This window comes from Loxodonta africana, chromosome 15 (genome assembly GCF_030014295.1).
Source record: "Loxodonta africana isolate mLoxAfr1 chromosome 15, mLoxAfr1.hap2, whole genome shotgun sequence".
In the NCBI taxonomy this organism is placed as follows: Eukaryota; Metazoa; Chordata; class Mammalia; order Proboscidea; family Elephantidae; genus Loxodonta; species Loxodonta africana.
This window is the reverse complement of record NC_087356.1, coordinates 59,556,385-59,575,070: the sequence shown is the minus strand read 5'-3', so window position 1 is coordinate 59,575,070 and position 18,686 is coordinate 59,556,385. Positions and strand designations below refer to the sequence as shown.

General features: G+C 52.1%; 1 protein-coding gene across 1 annotated transcript in view; it reads right to left on the bottom strand.

Moving 5' to 3' along the window:
- The window catches only part of KIRREL3 (kirre like nephrin family adhesion molecule 3), a 174,341-nt gene that overhangs the window by 14,624 nt on the left and 141,031 nt on the right, over positions 1–18,686 (bottom strand). Inside the window, exons 8-13 of the mRNA XM_064268310.1 lie at positions 17,811–17,916; positions 10,158–10,306; positions 8,963–9,090; positions 7,658–7,784; positions 3,876–3,976; positions 84–282 (exon numbers count right to left, since the gene is read on the bottom strand). Coding sequence (XP_064124380.1) covers positions 84–282; positions 3,876–3,976; positions 7,658–7,784; positions 8,963–9,090; positions 10,158–10,306; positions 17,811–17,916 — 810 coding nt within the window. The remainder of the gene's footprint in view (positions 1–83; positions 283–3,875; positions 3,977–7,657; positions 7,785–8,962; positions 9,091–10,157; positions 10,307–17,810; positions 17,917–18,686) is intronic.

The following is an 18,686-nucleotide window of genomic DNA, read 5'->3' as shown; positions in this document are numbered from 1 at the left end:
TCCCCAGAAGATGTTCTAGCCCTGCCCTGGGCGAGAAGGCCTTGCAGGTCCTGCCATCCCAGTCATGATCCTGGCAGCCCCACCTTGCTCCTTAAGTCGGATGATCTCTGTGTCCGAGCCAAAGCTATTCCATGCAGTGCAGTTGTAGATGGTCTGGAAGTCGGCCCGCACGATGTTGCTGATGGTCAGGGTGGAGATAACGCCCTCGTCAGTGCTGACCGTCTCCACTGTGTAGCGCCCTGACGTCCCCGACTCCAGCACATTCTCCTTCCAGGACCAGGCCTGCCCAAGGTGTGCAGAATTAGGAGGACCATGGAGCTACCACCCTCCTGCAAGAGCTGACAGTGCCAGGCTCACATTTATGGTCACTGCCGCAACCACCCCAACACACAACAAACACAGTACACCACACACACATCCCACACACACACCACAGGTTGGGACCACCTCAGTGAGTATTTCCATCTAAAAAAGAGGGTCTTCCGGCCTGACAGAGACTGGAGAAACCCCGAGAGTATGGCCCCCAGACACCCTTTCAGCTCAGTAATGAAGTCACTCCTGAGGTTCACCCTTCAGTCAAAGATTGGACTGGCTCATAAAACAAAATGAACTAAAGGGGCACACCAGCCCAGGGGCAAGGACAAGAAGGCAGGAGGGGACAGGAAAGCTGGTAATAGGGAACCCAAGGCTGAGAGGGGAGAGTGTTGACAGTCGTGGGGTTGTTAACTAGTGTCAGAAAACAATATCTGTACTCAAGAGACTATGTTGGCATCTCCTGTCTGGAGGGGAGATGGGAGGGCGGAGGGGGTCAGAAGCTGGCCGAATGGACTAGAAAAGAGAGAGTGGAGGGAATAACTATACTGTCTCTTTAGGGGGAGAACAATTAGGAGTATATAGCAAGGTGTGTATCGATTTTTATATGAGAGACTGACTTGATTTGTAAACTTTCACTTAGGGCACAATAAAAATTAAAAAAAAAAAACAATATGTGTACTAACTGTTTAGTGAGAAACTAGTTTGTTCTATAAACCTTCATCTAAAGTACAATAAAACAAAAGACGGTCTTACGTGGCTCTGTGGAGTCGTGGGTGGTGAGAATGGTTAACACGCCTGGCTGCTAGCCTGGTGATCTACTTCTGTAAAGCCAGCCATTGAAAACCCTATGGAGCACGGTTCTACTCTGACACATGTTTGGTCGCCATGAGTCGGAATTGACTCCAGGGCAACTGGTTTGTTTTTTAATGTGTATCTGCACTCGGAATTTTTTTTTTTTTTTCAGGCAAAACGGGAACTCTTGGGAGGGCAATCTGAGCTCTCACCCGTGGGCCCTGCAAAGCACATTCATCTCAGCAGGCCTACCCGGGAGCTTCCTCACAGAGACTTCCTGTTATTCATTCGCTGCATACCAGATCTGAGGCAGACCACCAAACCCCGAGTGACTCTAGTTTGGTGGTTTTGCATGTCTGTTTTTAAAAGTATGTTTACAGAATTGTGCTTGTGATAACCTAACTATATCTTGGAGCCCTGGTGACATAGTGGTTAAGAGCTCGGCTGCTAACCAAAAGGTCTGCAGCTCGAATCCACCAACTGCTCCTTGGAAACCCTAGGGGCAGTGCTACTCTGTCCTATAGGGTCGCTGTGAGTTAGAATCGACTAGACAGCAATGGGCTTTTGGTTTTACTATATCTTAGTTTACAAGGATGATAGTTTAAGTTTTTTTTTTTCAGACTCATTTTACTTACATTACAAACACCTCAGTGTTGAATGAAGCCCCTGGCACACACTGGCTCAGGCATTTATAAGAATGTGGCAATGCAGGTGACTGCTTGGAGGGCAACCCAGAGCAGGGTTCCTCAGACGTGGCGCTATTGACATTTCTGGACAATTCTTTGTTGTAGCGGTATGGGACAAAGAACTCCGTTTGGCTTTTCGTCTCTGGTTTCTGAAAATAGCTCTTGGAATCAAGGTGTTTCTGTTTCTCTAAAAGAGCCAGGCAACACTTAAATGTGCAAATGAGCTGGGAGTCTTCAACTCAGTACCTTGACTCCAGCCTCAGGGAGGGAGCGGGGCACAAGGAGGCCTGAGAACAAAGCACTGCCCCTACCCCGAGGCTTGATGTTTGTTAGCTGGGGTAAAGAGATACCTCTCTGGGTTGGCGCCAAGGTGTCTGCCCCTGGCTGTAAGTAATGAAAGCTTCGCTCTGGCAGCTTCTGGTGTGTTCAGGCTCTGTCAGAAGGACGTGCTATTCATGCAGGAATCACTATTTGTGGTTGGTTCCCTTGTTCTGCAGTTCTACTCTGTCCTATAGGATTGCTATGAGTCGGAATTGACTCGACGGCACTGGGTTTTTGGGTTTTGTCTTGTTCTAGTTGCCTTCTAGCTATTTAGAAATCGGGGATAACCTGTGCATTATAGGCTGTTTAGAGCATCCCTGACCACTAGATGGTACGGTGCCCTATCCCTTAATTGTGACAACCAAAGCTGTCTCCAGACAGTGCCGCCAAAGCTCCCCTGGTGGATCAACATCAACCCTGGTTGAGAACCACTGGCGTAGATCCTAGAGTTAGATATCTAGGAAGAAAAAGATGGTGTGCATGTATACTCAAGAGCGAATGGAATATTTGACAATGGGCATGTGTTACCTTCATGATTTTTAAAAAAGAGTGACATGAATGAGGTGGGGGCGGTATTAGTTCTGTGTGTGAATTCTTGCAAGGTTTGTGTGAATCTTTCAGATGGTGAATGAGCAATACTGCTCATAATATCTCCACACGGATGACAGGCTTAGTTTTTACAGGGTCCTTTACACACACCGTGAGCCACCTCAGGGTCTCAGCCCCTCGCACGCCAGGCTCACAGCCAGCTCAGCGCCCGGCACTGCTGCCCTGGGAAGAGCTAGAACTGCCTGGTGGAGTTGACTCCTGGGGCCGTGTTCTAGAAGGATTGCTTTAGGCATTGGGAATGTCTACCAATAATATCCTTCCCCAATATGCTAGAAAATGTCACTTTTCTGTTTTTATGCCTGAGCTTCACCTAGTTTTAAATGGACTTGGGTGCAAAAATAAGTTATTGTCAAGTTGACCCTGATTCATGGCAACCCCACGTGTATCGGAGTAGAACTGTGCTCCGTAAGGTTTTCAATAGCTGATTTTCCAGAAGTAGATTGCCAGGTCTTTCCTCCAAGGCACCTCTGGGTAGACTTGAACTCTAATGTTTCAGATAGCAGCCAAGCTCCTTAACTATTTGTACCACCCAGGGACTCCTTGGGTGGAAGACTCTCTTTTATGGGAATATTCAGATTGTCTTGGCTGCACTGTGGGGTGAAGGCTTTGAGGAAGGGAAGGTAAACGATCATCTTAGAGTGAAAGCCCTTGATAAATGGGGCCAGTGTCCCACGTATGTTAAGGGTGGTAGAGATCAACACAGCCAGACCCTGGGAGGCACAGAAAGGGGTTTGCCAAAGAGAAACTTCACTCTTTTTAAGATTTTCCAAAGACTAGCCTTGAACCCAGGAAATGGAAAGATTCGTTTCTCTCTTCCTTCTGCTTCACTCACTTGCCCCTCAAAATCTCCTAGGAGGCAGATTTTGGTAAGAACGATCAGTGCAGCTGAAAGGCAAAACGGAGTTAAACGCCCTTGCAGATGAACTCAGGTAGTGAGCACAACCTGTGCTGAGAACAGAGACTGCTGTAATTTTGTTTTCTGATGCCTCTCCACAGAGACAAGGCAGGTATAGTTTTCCCCACTGAAGCCCCAAGAGGTGTACCAGCTGCTCAGGCCACAGAGCTACTGGCAGAGAGGACCCCAGAGACAACCCTTCCCACGGGGCCCCTGGGCTGATGGCAGCAGGGATGGTGCTGCCCAGGAGCACTCACAATTCGGTCCGGTGGTGGTGTGCTCCGGATGAAGCACTTGATCTGGCCCTTCTCCCCATGAAGGGCATGCTGGGTCTGAGTGCTGGAGATGATGGGGGGTCCTGTTGGGGAGACAGCATCACAGTAAGGATTCGGGAAGGGCAGGTCCCTGGCTGCCTCCCACCCCCTCAGCAGGTTTGGAAGTTTCTTCATTAATTCAGTCATTCAGCACACATTTACTGAAGGCCTGTACGTTCAAAGTGCCAGGTAGGGGACTCGAAGATAGATTAGACATTTCATCGTAAACCTCTCATGGGGTCATGAGTGAAGGCTTCTAAGTCAGAATCCCCGGAAGATATAAATAACTGTAAGAAAAGGTGGTGACTGTTAGAACTGCAGAGTATACAGACAAATACTAACCGACTTCAGAGGAGCGGAAATAATTCTATCTGGGGACGGGGAAAGCTCTATGAAGGAGGTGGTAAGCCTGGGAAGGCAGTACGGGGCGGCTGGTGGCTGAAGAAGAGGCATCATCTAATGTCACCTCTACCTTAGCCAGCTGTTCAATTTCAGGCTATTCTTAGATATCCAGTAGAAGGAGCTGTTGCCTAAGAAACTGTGTGTCTTCTGCTGGGCTGGGCCAGCCAGGGACCAGACATCGCCAGGCTCCTCTACCAAGGGCGGGAATCACCCTGGGAATCACCTAGCTCTGGGCATGTTCACAGTCTGAGTCTCACCTGTGTTAGGAGGTCTTGTAGTTCATTGCCTTGCCTGCCTCCACATCCATCCCCAGACTGCTGCGGATGAGACACACCTCAGAAACTGATGCTGAGTGTGTGTGTGTGTACGCGCATGCGGAATGTTTACAGATGTCAGGTTCCCAGAGCGCCCGTCTCATTTACTGCATTGGACAGCCTTTGGGGGCATCCAACAACTCTCCCATCCTGCTCTGCCTTTTACCTAACACATGTCTTTCCTGCCTGATGCCTGTCAGGGAAAGGGGAATGGCTATGTTAGCCGTTTGCTCAGGTAACCTGGGCTGGGCTGGGCGTCTGAAGTGATGGCTATAGGAAGGGAAACCTCCTTGGGGTAAAGGTCGAGGCTTAGGTGGCAGGAAACACAGGAAAGCAAGGAGGAACAAGGGATCTGGAGAAGAGGCATAAACAAAATCGCTGCAAACATAATTGCTGTTTATCAGCCACCTTAATGAAAACAGATTTGTGTTTCTAAGGGTATTTCTCAGCCAACGGGAAAAAGGTGCTGGGAGACACCCAGGTAGGTGGCTCCTATTGAGTTTAGGATGGCAAATAGCTTTGGATGGGTGAGGCGGATATGGGGGACCCTCGAGGTAGGGACCCCCAGACTCAGTGGCTTGAAGCGTGGGCTAAGCCCTCCTTTCCTCTCTTAAGTTCTTGGGCCAAAGGGGAAGAGGGCTGGAGAATATTTAGAAGGCTGGGTGGTGCTTTGTTTTGCTCCTGGGCTGAAAGGGATGAAGCCAGAGCCCCTTTCCCCTTGGCTTCCCAGGAACTAGAAATTCTGCACGTGGGTTTGTGGGTTTCTTCAAAGAAAAGAAAGATCAGGATAAAGGGAATGGGGCTAGGAGAGGCCAATAGCAGCAGTGTGGCTTATCTCCCACGTCCCACAGATCTTGGCTTTGAGCCAAATCTGTGCCAAACCCTTTCCCAAAGAGCACTGGGCAGCGTTTCAGCAGGCGAGTTTGTTTTGATGAAAGCCTCGTCTTGGACCCTTTCATAATGTAGGTCCCTTCAGCCTGTGCCCATGTGTCTTCCAGGGCTGGTGTGACTGACAGCTTTCGTTCCATGACAGGAGCCAGCAGGCTTCTCTCCCTGAGCCCCGGAGTCCATCCCCTGCCTCAGGGCAAGATGACCCCAGTCCAGAAGAAACAGATGAGTGGTTCCCTGCATTCCAACCTCACAGCATTCTGCTTCCTGGCAACTGGCAGCTCCCACCTCCATTCCCTGTTTTTTTTGTTTTCTTTTAAGAAGCCGATAAACACACTGCACTTGCCTAATGGCTTTTAGAATGCCTAGTTCCTGGGAAGCGTAGGGGAGAAGGTTCTATGGAGGAGTGGGGGCAGAAGAATGGCTTGAAAAGAGGGGCCCAGTGACCACAGATTAAACTCTGGGTAGATTACAGAGCCCCATCCAAGAGAACTGTCCCTCCCAGGTGGGGGTACCCCCAGGGGGTGTTCTCTCCTCAGGAAACCACTTTAAGTCTCTGTTGGGAAAATGCCTGCCATCTAAAGTGACAATAGAATGTCAGCCGCTCCTCCTCCCCCGCCCCCCCTCCCCCCCCGCCCCGGAGAATGCTAATTTAACAGCTTTAGGTGTGAGGACCCTGGAGTGCCAGTGGGAGCGTGCTGGTCACGGAAGCCCTGGCTCCCCAGCACCCCCAGTGGGGCCATGGCGGTCTGCCGATTCCACCATCCCACTATGGCCCTGTCAGACACCGGCGCCGGCAGGAAAAGGCTGCAACCGGTGTTGCCATGGATATAACGGAGGCGCGATCAGATGCTGTTATTTTTAGCCCTGCAGTGCCAATTTATTGGTGGCTTCCTGGGGACATATAGGAGAGGCAGGAAGGCACAGGGTTCCTCCCAGGTGGCCTGCAAGCACTCCGGGGCCTGGGTGGATGCACACTCCCTCTGGGGCCCCCAAGACACACGGGGAGGGGCTGGCTAATGCGGACAGTGAGCGGGACAGCTGAAGGGACACCCAGCTGGTTTCAGGGTTTCAGCAAAGGGGGAAAATAGATGAGGCTGTTGGCGGGTGGCTTCCTAGGTTGAGACGATGTAGAATTGGGCTAGTTTCTAGAACCTTTGCTCAGCCCCTTCTTAGGGCCCTGATCTTGGGCCAGGACCCAGAGGCCCTACAGACATCTGTCTAGCCCTGTTGAGGCTGGCACAGTGCCTTGGGGCTTTGATTTGGGATGGGATCAACTATGGTGGGAGGAGGGGACTCCCAGAGAGTCATGGCACGACAGAGGTGAGGCCTAAAACCAGAAACCCACTCAAGTGAGGACATTTGGTAAAAGCCGAGGGAGGTGGCCTTGCCATTTCTTACCTCCTCAAACCAGGGATTTTGGTTCTGACCATGCACAAGTACCTATTATCACGGGACTTCTGGAATATTCCTTCTGGTCCCCCAGCTGTTCTTGGGTCTGACTGAGCCAGGTCCCAGCTCCCCACAACCTTCTACACCCCATTATCCAGGCCTGTTCTGACACTCTTGTCCCCTCAATGTGTCACTCAAAGGCACCTACTAACTATGTCTTGGAGAGCTATGAAAACATGCCCCTGCTGTGATTATTCTTATTATACTCGGTCTCATGGGGAAGGTCAAGGCTTCTTGGTTGAGTGGCTCTAAAGCAAGGAGAAGAGGCCAGCCAGGAGCCGCAGACATGTCCCACCAGCGTCAAGTCCACTTTGGGTGGGTCAAAGAGGTGGGTATGGGTTCTATGTTGGCCACTCAGTGGCCCTTTGACCCTTTCCTCTCTGGTCAGAAGTAAATTCATCAGCCACCCTTCTTAAGGCTGAGAGTCCTTAGAAGGTAACAAAGAAGAAGGGATATACCAGGCAATTCTGGAAACACCAGAAAAAATACCCTGGTCCGTCCTCACCCAGGGCTGGGCTCTCACAGGGACTAGAAAAAGTAGACCCATAATGGGAGGTGGTGGCAAGGGACAGAATCAATGACACCCCCTTGGGGCAATACCAGGTGCCAGGATACATGGGCCCCTCTCCCCACCCTCCTACCCCAGCCCTAGCCCCAGTGGGGTCTCACCATTGACTGTCAGGGTCACCTCTCGCTCGCTGGCCCCCACCCGGGGCACCACGGCTCGGCACACATACTTTCCAGCATCCTCCTGACGCACAGTTTTGAGGGTCAGGGTTTTTTCATTGCTCAGGACCTAGGAGAAATAGGGGAGGGTCAGGCACAAGGGTAGGGGGTGGACACTGGCAGCTCAGTGATGCAATTCTCACCTCCCATGCAGGAGACCCAGTTCTATTCCTGGCCAATGTACCTCGTGCACAGCCACCACCTGTCTGTCAGTGGAGGCTTGAGCGTTGCTGTGATGCTGAACAGATTTCAGCGGTGCTGCCAGGCTAAGTGGACCAGGAAGAAAGACCTAGCAATCTACTTCTGAAGATCAGCCAGTGAAAACCCTATAGATCACAATGGTCTGCTGTGCAGATGATCATGGGGATGGTGCTGGACCGGCAGCATTTTGTTCCATTGTGCACGGGGTCGCCATGAGTCAGCTCACAACAACACCATGGTGTCGGGGGCGGGGGTCGGGGTAGATCTCCCTGGCTGGGGAAACAGAGGCTTCCTGGTACAGGGAGGGGATGCTGACCTCCCTGTACCTGTGATGGCTTCTCCTCTCCCAGGCTGTCCATGGGTGAAATTATCCCCACAACTGTCTTTTCTGAGTCATTTGCAGTATGCCTTTGGGATGTAGCTTGGAGTGATGAAAAGAAAACAGACTTTGGCATTAGCTAGATCAGGGTCTGAATCCTGGCTCCACCTGTGAATAACTGGAGCTGTGGTCGGTTATTTATCTTCTCTAACCCTCAGTTTCCTTATTTGTATAATAGGGCAATAATCCCTCAAGGATAGGGCGGTGTCCGGCACCTGGTAACCTGCACCAAAGTCAATTTCCTTCTACTTCTTTCCCACCTTCCCTGCCCCAAGGCTCTCACTGGCAAACACTTAGGGACACAGGAGAATCCATACATTTTGAAAGGATAACGCAGAAAGACAGCAGTGTTCACCCAAAGGCTAAAGGATGACTTAACTGTTTTGGGGAAGCTGAAAAGCCTTGTTGGGGCCTTTTCGTGTCCAGTGTACAGGCAGCTGCCTGCTTTTCTTATAAGGCCCATCCTGTGAAATGGCTGAATGCCACTCCCCCACCAGCTCCGGGCCGAGGGGGTACATGTGGGTATTTGGGGCTCCCTCTTCTCATTCGGGCTTACACTGGCCTTAGAAGGGCCAAATCTGTGGAGGCTGATCCCCCCAATCTAGGGGTGAGAAGGGCCCTGGAAGGCATCTCCCCTACCCCTGCCAGAAGCCTGAGCTGAGACTCACCACGCCGGAGCCCCGCTTCATCCAGACGATGGTCAGGGAAGGGTTGCCTGTCCAGGCGCAGCTGAAGACGGCATCAGAGCCCAGGTCCACCAGCAGCGATTGGGGCTCCGTGGTCATCCTTGGCCCGACTGCAGCCGGCAGGGACAAAGGAAGAGACAGGGCCTGGGTGGGTCAGGGCTCTGGGACCCTCCTTGCTCCCCACCTCCTCCTCCCCCACTCCAGCTGGAGGAAGAGTGGCAGCTGGTCCTTGTGCCGCCTCCTTCCATTTCAGCCCATCCCTCACATTGTGGTCCTGTGCCCGGTGGGCCTATGTCTGCAGGGAGACCCAGGCGTAAGGAAAAGCTCTTTTTTCCTAAGCTGGGCCTCCCCTGGGCCCACACCAGTGGACAGAAGGCACGTGGCCCAGTTTCTGCCTGGGTTTACCTGAGGCTCCCACTGAACCCTGTCCCGGTCCCACCTGGCTTCAGAGTGTTGTAGAAGCCTCCACCCGCAGTGTGTGGGCAGAGGGGCCGTCCTCCTGCCCCTCTTGTCTCTGCAGCCAACTTCCCTCTTCCCCAACAGGAATGGAGTTACCCTGTGTGCCTGGCCTAGCTCCCTGAGGTACAGCATGAAGGAGGCGACATGACCTGGTGCCCTCTCCGTGGCTAACTACTGTTGTGAATGAATCCAAAGCCTGACCTCCGTTCTTATCCTGCCCCCTTTTTGCTGTGTGAGCCTGGACTTCCATCTCCTCATCTGGATAACTGGACTAACAAGATCTGCCTCAGTGGGTTGTAGGAGCTCTGGTGGCTCAGTGGTTAAACGCTTGGCTGCTAACAGAAAGGTCGGTGGTTTGAACCCACCAGCCGCACTGAGGGAGAAAGATGTGGCAGTCTGCTTCTGTAAAGATTTATAGCCTTGGAGACCCTGTGGGACAGTTCTACTCTGTCCTATAAGGTCGCGATGAGTCAGAATCGACAGCAGTGGGTTTGGTTTGGTTTTTGGTCATAGGTTTGTTGTGAGGATGAAAATAAACCTGAAACACTACACGAGGAAGCCATTTGTACAGTGCAAAGCTTTCTGTGCCTGTGAGGCGTTACTGTTTTGCTGTGTGTTGCGAATCCATTGACGGTCTTTCAGGCCCCAGGCAGAGACCCTCCCAGTGCATCCTCCTCCCCTCCCCGGGGAAGCTCCCCGACCCCCCAGCTGCACTCACAATAGACGTCGACTGTACGGCTGATGTTGGTGCTGCCCAGGGCGTTGGTGACCTCACAGGAGACTGGCTCTGAGAAGTATGTGTAATCCACGGTGGTCCGGTACACCTCTCCTGATGCCTCCTTGATGATCTGGCCCCGTTTGGCCCACCTGGAACAGAGGGCCCATGGGCTTGGCATGGCTCTGGAGCCACAGGGGTGTCCCTCCTACGGGGTAACGTCTCTTTGGGAGCTGGAAGCCTCCATCCCACAGGAACATAGGGGGCCTGGCACTGGGCGAAGTTCCTGAGGTGAAATCTCCACAGAGTGGTTACTTCAGGGGCTAGGAGAGGAATGGGCCTTGTTCCCATCTGTCTTAGTTATCTACTGCTGCTGTAACAGAAGTACCACAAGTGGGTGGCTTTAGCAAACAGAAACGTATTTTCCCTACAGTTAGGAGGCTAGAAGTCCAAATTCAGGGCAACAGCTCTAGGGGAAGGCTTTCTTTCTCTGTTGGCTCTAGAGGAAGGTCCTTGTCTCTTTTCAGCTTCTGGTCCTCAGTTTCTTGGTGATCTTCATGTGGCTGGGATCTATCTCCCGCATCTCTGCTTCCTTCTCTGTGCCTCATCAGCTTGGTTTATTGCTCAAAGGTGACTGGCTTGATTCACACCCTACACTGATGTGGCCTCATTAATATAATAAAGAACCCTATTCCAGAATGGGATTACATCCACAAGTATAGGGGTTAGGATTCACAAGGCATATTTTTGAGGGACACAGTTCAACCCATAACACTGCCCAAGCAGTCACAGTGGGATTTGGTCAGCTGGTCAGCAGGCAGTCCTTGGGTATTTTGATAAGCGAGTTATTCTGGGGGGCAGGGGGATTGGTTATTCAGTTAGTCAGCTGGGTGGTGAGGTGGAGCTTGGCTGTCTGGCTCTGACCTCTACAGTGGCCCTGTCCTGAGTGATGTCGGTCAAGGAGTCAAAGCCCATGATCTCAAAGGCCAAGCTATAATGGTGCGTCACCACCACACACAGACAGAGAAATGAGGCTCCAAACGAGGTGAAGTGGTAGGAGAGGTGAGGCCTCCTGCCCCTCCCTTCCCCTTGACCAGTTCTCTCAGTTCTCTTTCAACTCCTGTCCCAAGGTGGGCCCCCTGTGCGGCCCCTCTCTCCCTGAGAGCCCTTCTAGCCTCCCTTCCTGGTATGGTGCTTATTCTTTGTCCCACCCGGCTTCTGCCTTCCCAGCGTGGCTTTGCTCCTCAGAGGCCCTGACTCTATGGCGGCTTGGTGGGGTAAGCAGGTGAGAAGTCTGTGCTGACTCCTTTCATCAGCTAGTCAGTGGTGCACCGAGCAGGGAGACCGCAAAACCTTGGGCTTGTCTTAGACCCAGCCCTGGGTGGGCTCACTGCATTGGACCAGTAAGTGTGCAGCCTGCTGGCTGTGGGGTGGCTCTGGATCCATGCATGTGGACAGCTGTGTGTGTGTGTAAGTGTGTGTGTGAGACTGTGTGCCTCTGTGTCAGTGTGTGTGAGGGTGTGTGTAAGTGTGTGCACGTGAGGGCAAGTGCAAGGGTGAGCATGTGAGAGTGCATGTGTGTAAGGGTGTCAATGTGTATGTACATGTGTGTGCATAAGAGTGTGTGAGTGTGTGTTGTGAGTGTGTGTGAATGAGTGTGCATGAGTGTGTGTGAGGATGTGTGTGCATGCTGTGAGGGTGTGTGTGTGCAAGAGTGTGTGTGTGAGTTGTGAGGGTGTGTGTGTGTGTGTGTGTGTGTGTGTGTGTATGTAGGTGGGAGCTTTCCTCACAGATTCCTAAGGAGAGATATTCCACAGCTTCCCCTGGTTTAATCCTGCTCTGGACAACACTGGCTTTTTTATCACAACGTTTCTGAGATAGAACCAGGCTCCTTTATCTACAGTTCAAACTGTTCAGGGCTGTTTGTGTTTACCAGAGAAGGAGAGGATCCTGGGCCTCCGAAAGCACTACCCCATAAAGGCTGCTCCCAATAACCGCAGCATCCTACCCCACTGCCTCACCTTCCCTTCTCTGACTCCTCACACTGCACAGCTGGTTTCCCAGCCCTTCCCTCCGTCCGCTGCTGTGGGCCTGGCCGCCCAGCCCTTCCCTCCATCTGCTGCTGTGGGCCTGGCCACCCAGCCCTGCGAGAGGCCATTCTGTGTCTCACACAGAGCACCTGAGCTGGCACCATGTGGTCATTTTCATGAATTAATGTTGGGTCATTATTAAGGACATGATAAATAATAACAATTACAGTGTGACAACAGAGCAAACCAGGCTCCCTGAGAGCTTCCCAACAAACCATTATGAGTTATTCACAAATCATCTCAATTCTAACTTTCATGTAATGACCAGACAATAGTCAGCCACAGCCCCTGCTGAGGCTGACAAACTCAGTTCCAGACACAGGGTTGGGGTCTGTGTCTCACCTCCACTCCCTCCACCTGACTTCAGGGAGGGTAAAGTACAGGGACCTGGGAGGCCTGGCAGGGTGCTGGCTGGATGGAGGAGAGCACGGAGGCCCTGTCCTGTTCTGCCCAGGCCTCTGCTCCTGGCTGTCTACCTGGACCCAGGCCAGCTGGTTCTCATGGTGGGGGTGGGGGGGGGGGTGTTCCTGGAGAAGGTGGGGCTTTCTCCCCTCTCTGTTTGGGCCTTCACAGGGTGAGTCAGAGAGGGTAGAAGCACCCGCAGCTTGGGCCCAAGAAGCTCAGGAGAAGCCCTGGCTCCCAACAGGTCTGGGACCCATTCCCCCAGGTCCATGAAGCTCCCTCTGCCAGGCCATCAGGCTGGCCTCTCCCTTTGCAGCAAGGGAACCGAAGAAAGAAGAGATGGAAGCAGGGACTGCTGTGCAGAGAGGAGCTTTCTTGTCATTGGCAGGAGCTGTGTGTCTGATGCTAGCCCTCTGGGCAGCAGCTGCCCTTAGCTTTTCCACACCAGCTCCTTTGTTAGAGGGCAGGGACAACCATGGGAGGAAGAGGAGATACAGAGGGAATCTCTGATCGTCCTTCCCCAGGCCTGGGAAGGAGCCCTGGTCATTGGGGTACCCAAGACCAGGCCTTTGGGGAAGTGTCTTTGGTCCCTGAGAATCCCCTGCTCACATCTCTTCTCCAGCCCTGAGCTCAGACACCACCTCCCACACTGAGAAAACTGCCAGTCCCTGCTGTTCAGGAGCTCAGAGGCTGCAACCACAGCATCCCAGCTGCTGGACGAGAGATGAAGGCAGAGAAGAACCAGAGACCAACCCTCGTCTCTTCTCTCTGCCTTCCTGTTGTTTGGCTTAGCTTCTTACCTACCCTGTCTCTTTCCTCTTTCTCCCTCAGCCTCCCACCACCCACCTGCCTCTTCCCTCCTCTGTTGCTTTTGCCACATCTCTCAGTCCCTCTGAAAAAGCAGCCAGCTTAAGCCTTTCCCAATCAATGTCTAATTTGAGCAAATGTAAGAGGATTAATTATTTACATCACAGAATCGAGGCCTAGCACATCACAGCTGCTAGGTTGCTGCCAATAGGCCCAGGTTTCATCCTGGGGAGTGGCCCCCTCTCTGTCATCTGCTGGGGGCATGGAAACTGCAGAGAGGCAGGAGAGGAGCAGCCTGGGCTCCTGGCCCCTCGAGGGCAGCAGAAGTGATGACTGAGTGTGGCTGGACTTGCTCCTCTTTCTGCCTGCCCACGACCCATTTTGGGGAGCTGGGGCAGAGGAGGGCATACCTCAAACTTCAGAGAGAACAGCCTCTTGTGTGGAATGGGGAGGAAGCAATCATGACAAATGGAAGTAAAGAAACAGAGATCCCTGTAATCTCGTCAATGTCAGCTTGGAAAAATCAATGTGTTTACGTGACAGATTTGCTTAAGGCTTTTCCTCTTGGATCCCAGGGCTCCCAGCTAGAAAGACAGTCTGGGCTGCTTGGTGAGGCTGCACCAGGAGGACGTGTGGTCCCCTCCTCTTCCTTCCCACCGGGGCTACCCGAAGCGCTCTTGGAAAACCACTGGAGAAGCCAGACCCTGCCCTGGAGAGTTTTGCAGAGCCTGAGGTTAATGCAGAAGGTCACAAGGGGATGTTTATGGGTTGAACTTGTCCCCCAAAATACGTGCTGGAATCCTAATCCCTATACATGCAGAGCAGCCCTGGTGGTACAGTGGTTAAGAGCTACAGCGAGCTGCAGCTACTAATAGAGAGGCTGGCAGTTCGAATCCACCAGCTGCTCCTTGGAAATTCTATGGGGCAGTTCTACTCTGTCCTATAGGGTTGCTATGAGTTGGAATCCACTCGACGGCAAAGGGTATAACGGGTGCACACCTGCAGATGTGAGCCTGTTTGGAAATAGGGTTTTCTTTGTTATATCAATTAGATCAACCAAGTAGGGTGGGTTCTAAACCTAATCACTTCTGAGTTATAACAGAGCAGAATGGGCAGGGCCATGTGAGGGCTGCCAGGGAATCAAGGAATGCCCAGGGCTGCAGACAGGGAGGAATCCACACAACAGAGACCCTGATTTGGACTTTCAGCTTCCAGAACTGGGAGAAAATACTTTTCTGTTCCTCTAAGCCTCCCACTTGTGGTATCTGTGTTATAGCAGCACTCAGGAAGATGACAAATAAAAACAAATGGCTCTGTGAGCTCCAGGGAGAGGGAGGGAAACCCACAGGGTATCCGAACCTCCAGCCTGCATGTTCTGTGCCTGGTGGTTTACTTTTTTAACTTTATTTTGAAAAAAAAAAAAACAAAACCCAAACTAAATGAAAGTTGCAAGAATAGTACATTAACGCCCGTATTCACTTCACCTGGATTCACTGTCGTTAACTGTGCTTTATGACTCTCTCCATAAGCAGATTTATACCTCATTATTGTTACCCTTAGTGTCCTGCTTTTGTGAAGTTGGTGACCAGCAGCCTGGTTTCAAGGGCGTTTGCTCAACCTGCCCTGGTCAGAAGGCAGGTGCCGGGCGCTGGGTGAAGGTGTGAGGGTGACGGTGTTAGGTGCACTGCCCCCTATCTCCAGCCTTCCCGTAACTAGGTCCTCAGGTGATGTGGAACCTCAAGACAAATGTGGGGAAGAGTGGAAGAAAAATGGAAGCTGGAAGTTTTGTGTTCTGGTCTCTGGGGTCTTCTTGGGACAGCTGTGAGTGTGACTGGGAGAAGGGGTGTATCTGCCCAGGTGGTCTTTGCGTGTGGAGGGAAACTGGCACTAGAGGTGTTGTCTGCACACGGTGTGCCTGGGGATTTGGGGACTGTGAGCAGAGAGCTGAGAGTCAGCAGCAGAAAGAAGCTGAGCTTGTATAGAGAGGAGCAGGCATGAAGGTGCAGGTCTGAAGCCTGGAGAAAGGGGTCTCTCTGGGTGTTTCTTTCTGCGTCTTTAGTCACTTCCAGGCAGATGTCAGATCCCAGCCAGATCAGACTCGCCCTTCTGGGCCTGGGCCTGACTGAGCTGCATGGCTCGAGGGAGCCTGGAGTCCCATGCTTAGAAGGACCTCCAAAGCCACCTAATTATCTCCTGTGCCTCCAGACCAATGGGCAGTTAAACCAGATGGGACAGACAGGTTTTTATCCTACTTTAAAATAGTCTCAGGGATAGAGGCTCTTCACCTTCCTGGGTTCCGGTTCCGGTTCTGGGGTGGCTTAATTATCTGCACTGCTGGGACTGCTTCCTTATGTCCGCCCTGCGTCTCTGGCTGCCTCTCTGGCTCATCTCCTCTCATTCTGCTCTCTGGGGCTGCACTGCCTCTTGTCTACCCTGCTCGTCACTCCCCATGCCTGCCTTTTCTTAAAGTCTAGAATCATTAGTATCTCTGACATTTGCTGCTGCAAACTAATAACCTGTCTTTATGGCAGAAAGGCCAACTGGGCTCCATGATCAAGCCTAGCCAGGGGGAGGGGAGGGGCTGGTACCATGGCTAGTTATACAAACCTAAAGGAGGTGAATGTCTTTTGTCTAGAGAAGGTGAGCATCCTGAGGTACAGGATATGAGTGTCCTGAGTCTAAAGGAGGTGAGTGTCTCGAGTCTAAAGGAGGTGAGTGTCTCGAGTCTAAAGGAGGTGAGCGTCCTGACTCTAAAGGAGGTTGAGCGTTTTGAGTCTAAAGGAGGTGAGTATCCCGACTCTAAAAGAGGTGTCTTCAGTCTAAAGGAGCAAATGTCTTAAGTCTAAAGGAGGTGAGTGCCTTGAGTCAAAAGGAGGTGAGTGTCTTCAGTCTAAAGGAGATGAGTGTCCTGACTCTAAAAGAGGTGAGTGTCTTCAGTCTAAATGAGGCGAGTGTCCTGAGTCTAAAGGAGGTGGCTGTCCTGAGTTTAAAGGAGGTGAGTGTCCTGAATCTAAAGGAAGTGAGTGTCCTGAGCCTAAAGGAGGCGAGTGTCCCAAGTCTAGGGGAGGTGAATGTCCCGTGTCTGAAGGGGCGAGTGTCCCAAGTCTAAAGGAGACTCCTGAGGCGAGGGGATGCAAGTGTCCAGAGTCTAAGGGAGGTGAGGGTCCTGAGTCTAAAGGAGATGATTGTCTTGAGTCTAAAGGAGGTGAGTGTCCTGAGTCTAAAGGAGGTGAATGTCCCTAGTCTAAAGGAGGCGACTGTCTTCAGTCTAAAGGCGGTGAATATCCTGAGTCTAAAGGAGATGAATGTCCCAATTCTAAAGCAGGTGAGTGTCTTGAGGCTAAAGGAGGTGAGGGTCCTAAATATAAAGGAGGTGAGTGTCTTGAACCTAAAGGAGGTGAGGGTCCTGAGTCTGCCCTTGAGAACCCCGGAGGTGCTTAGGTCTGAATTTATTGAGGTGATGGTACACAGGCAAGAAGGTATCCAGAGGAGCAGTCCCTGAATGTCTATTCAATCACTCAGCCCACATTCACCTAGTGCCTGGTACATACCCCACATTGTTCTACTTGCCAAGAACCGTTGAGACTAAATGACAGTTCTTGCTTTCAAGAAGCTCCATCAAAGGAGACAGCATATAAAAAACAGGGATGCTTTTATTGGTATGTGGGAGAGTTGTGCACAGAGTCATAGGTATGGGTGGTTCCAGGTGCCCCTGGACAGGCCTTCCTTTCCCGGACACTCTACCCCACACAGTGGATGGTTTGGAATCCAGTTTCTGACCTTACTGGTTCTCCTAATTTTCTTTCTGTGCCTTCCTTCCTCTTCTCAGAAATTAGGAATAAACAACGTATTCAAATGGAAGGGGTAAAACTCACTGCAGTGAAAGTTAAGTGTATGCAGGTATGAAGGAAAGGAGATGGATGGATAAGGGTGGGTGGGAAGGAAGGTGTCCTTACCTGGCCAGGGGTTGGGGGGGAGGTGGGGGGGAGGGGAGAAGTCCTCACCTGACCAGAGGTTGGTTGGGAGAAGGTGGGGGGGGAGGGGGAAGTCCTCACCTGGCCAGGGCTTAGGTGGGAGAAGGTTGGGGGGGGGAGGGGAAGAGTCCTCATGTGGCCAGGGTTTGGGTGGGAGAAAGTGGGGGGGAGGGAAAGAGTCCTTATCTGGCCAGGGTTTGGGTGGGAATGGTGGGAAGGGAAGAAGCTACTGGGTGAAGACCAGATACTAACCCACCATTAACCAAACACTGCGCTCGATGTCAAGGAGCATAAACAACCTCCCAGGCAGTGGGCATGGTGTGGAGGGGTGCAGGGAAATGGGTCCCAGTGATCAGAGCCTGTCTCCTCTGCAGTGCGCTTACCTGTACTGGGTGACAGCTGGGTTGGCCTTTGCTGAGCAGTGGAACGTGACAATGTTGTCTTCCAGCACCGGCTGTGGCTCCACGGATAGGTTGACAAGTGGGGGATCTGCAGAGACAAGGGGTTCACTTGCAGGCTGGGGGGAGCTGTGCCCACAATTCAGAAAGGAATGGGGCAGGAAGACCCTCCCTGGGTGATATGGAGTGTAAAGGCCAGAGACCACTGCTTCTATGGCCCCCAGAAAGTTTGGGACCTCAGCGGATGGCCCCGCCACACCCAGGAGGTGCCTGTATTGGACGGTCAGTCCTGGTGGTGGGACCAGGGTTCACTCTGTTGATTCAAGGCCTGGGGCTTGAAGGAACACCCGCTGGAAGCTGTGGCTCCCTGGCCCCAGGAGCACACTGCCCATCTCTCAGCTTTTAGTTGGAACAAAGCATAGTGTCTGGAAAGAGAGTTGGGGTTGGGAAGCAGGGACATAAGGGCTATGGTGGACACTAAGCCCTAATTACATACAAATTTTCTGTCTTGGACATGTCAGTTTAATCCCTTGCTGTATAAGGGTTTGGTGCGGCTGTTAACGTGAAAGCGGCATTTATATCTTTTCATCGGCTCCTCGTCCTTGCTGAGCCCTGACTGGAGCCCACGGCCCTCAGCTCCCCAGGCTGGCCTCTTTTTCCTCATTTGACATGATAGGAAGCCAAGCTCTGAAGTGCTAAATGGTGGGAGGCGGGGGAAATAGAAAGTCAGAGAGAGGGAGAGACAGGGGACAGAGAAACAGAGGAAGAGACACACGGAGATATGGACAGAGAGAGGAGGCAGGCAGAGAGACTCAGAGAGAGAGAGACATGGAGACCACGGAGGCGGCGGTGGGTAGTGGA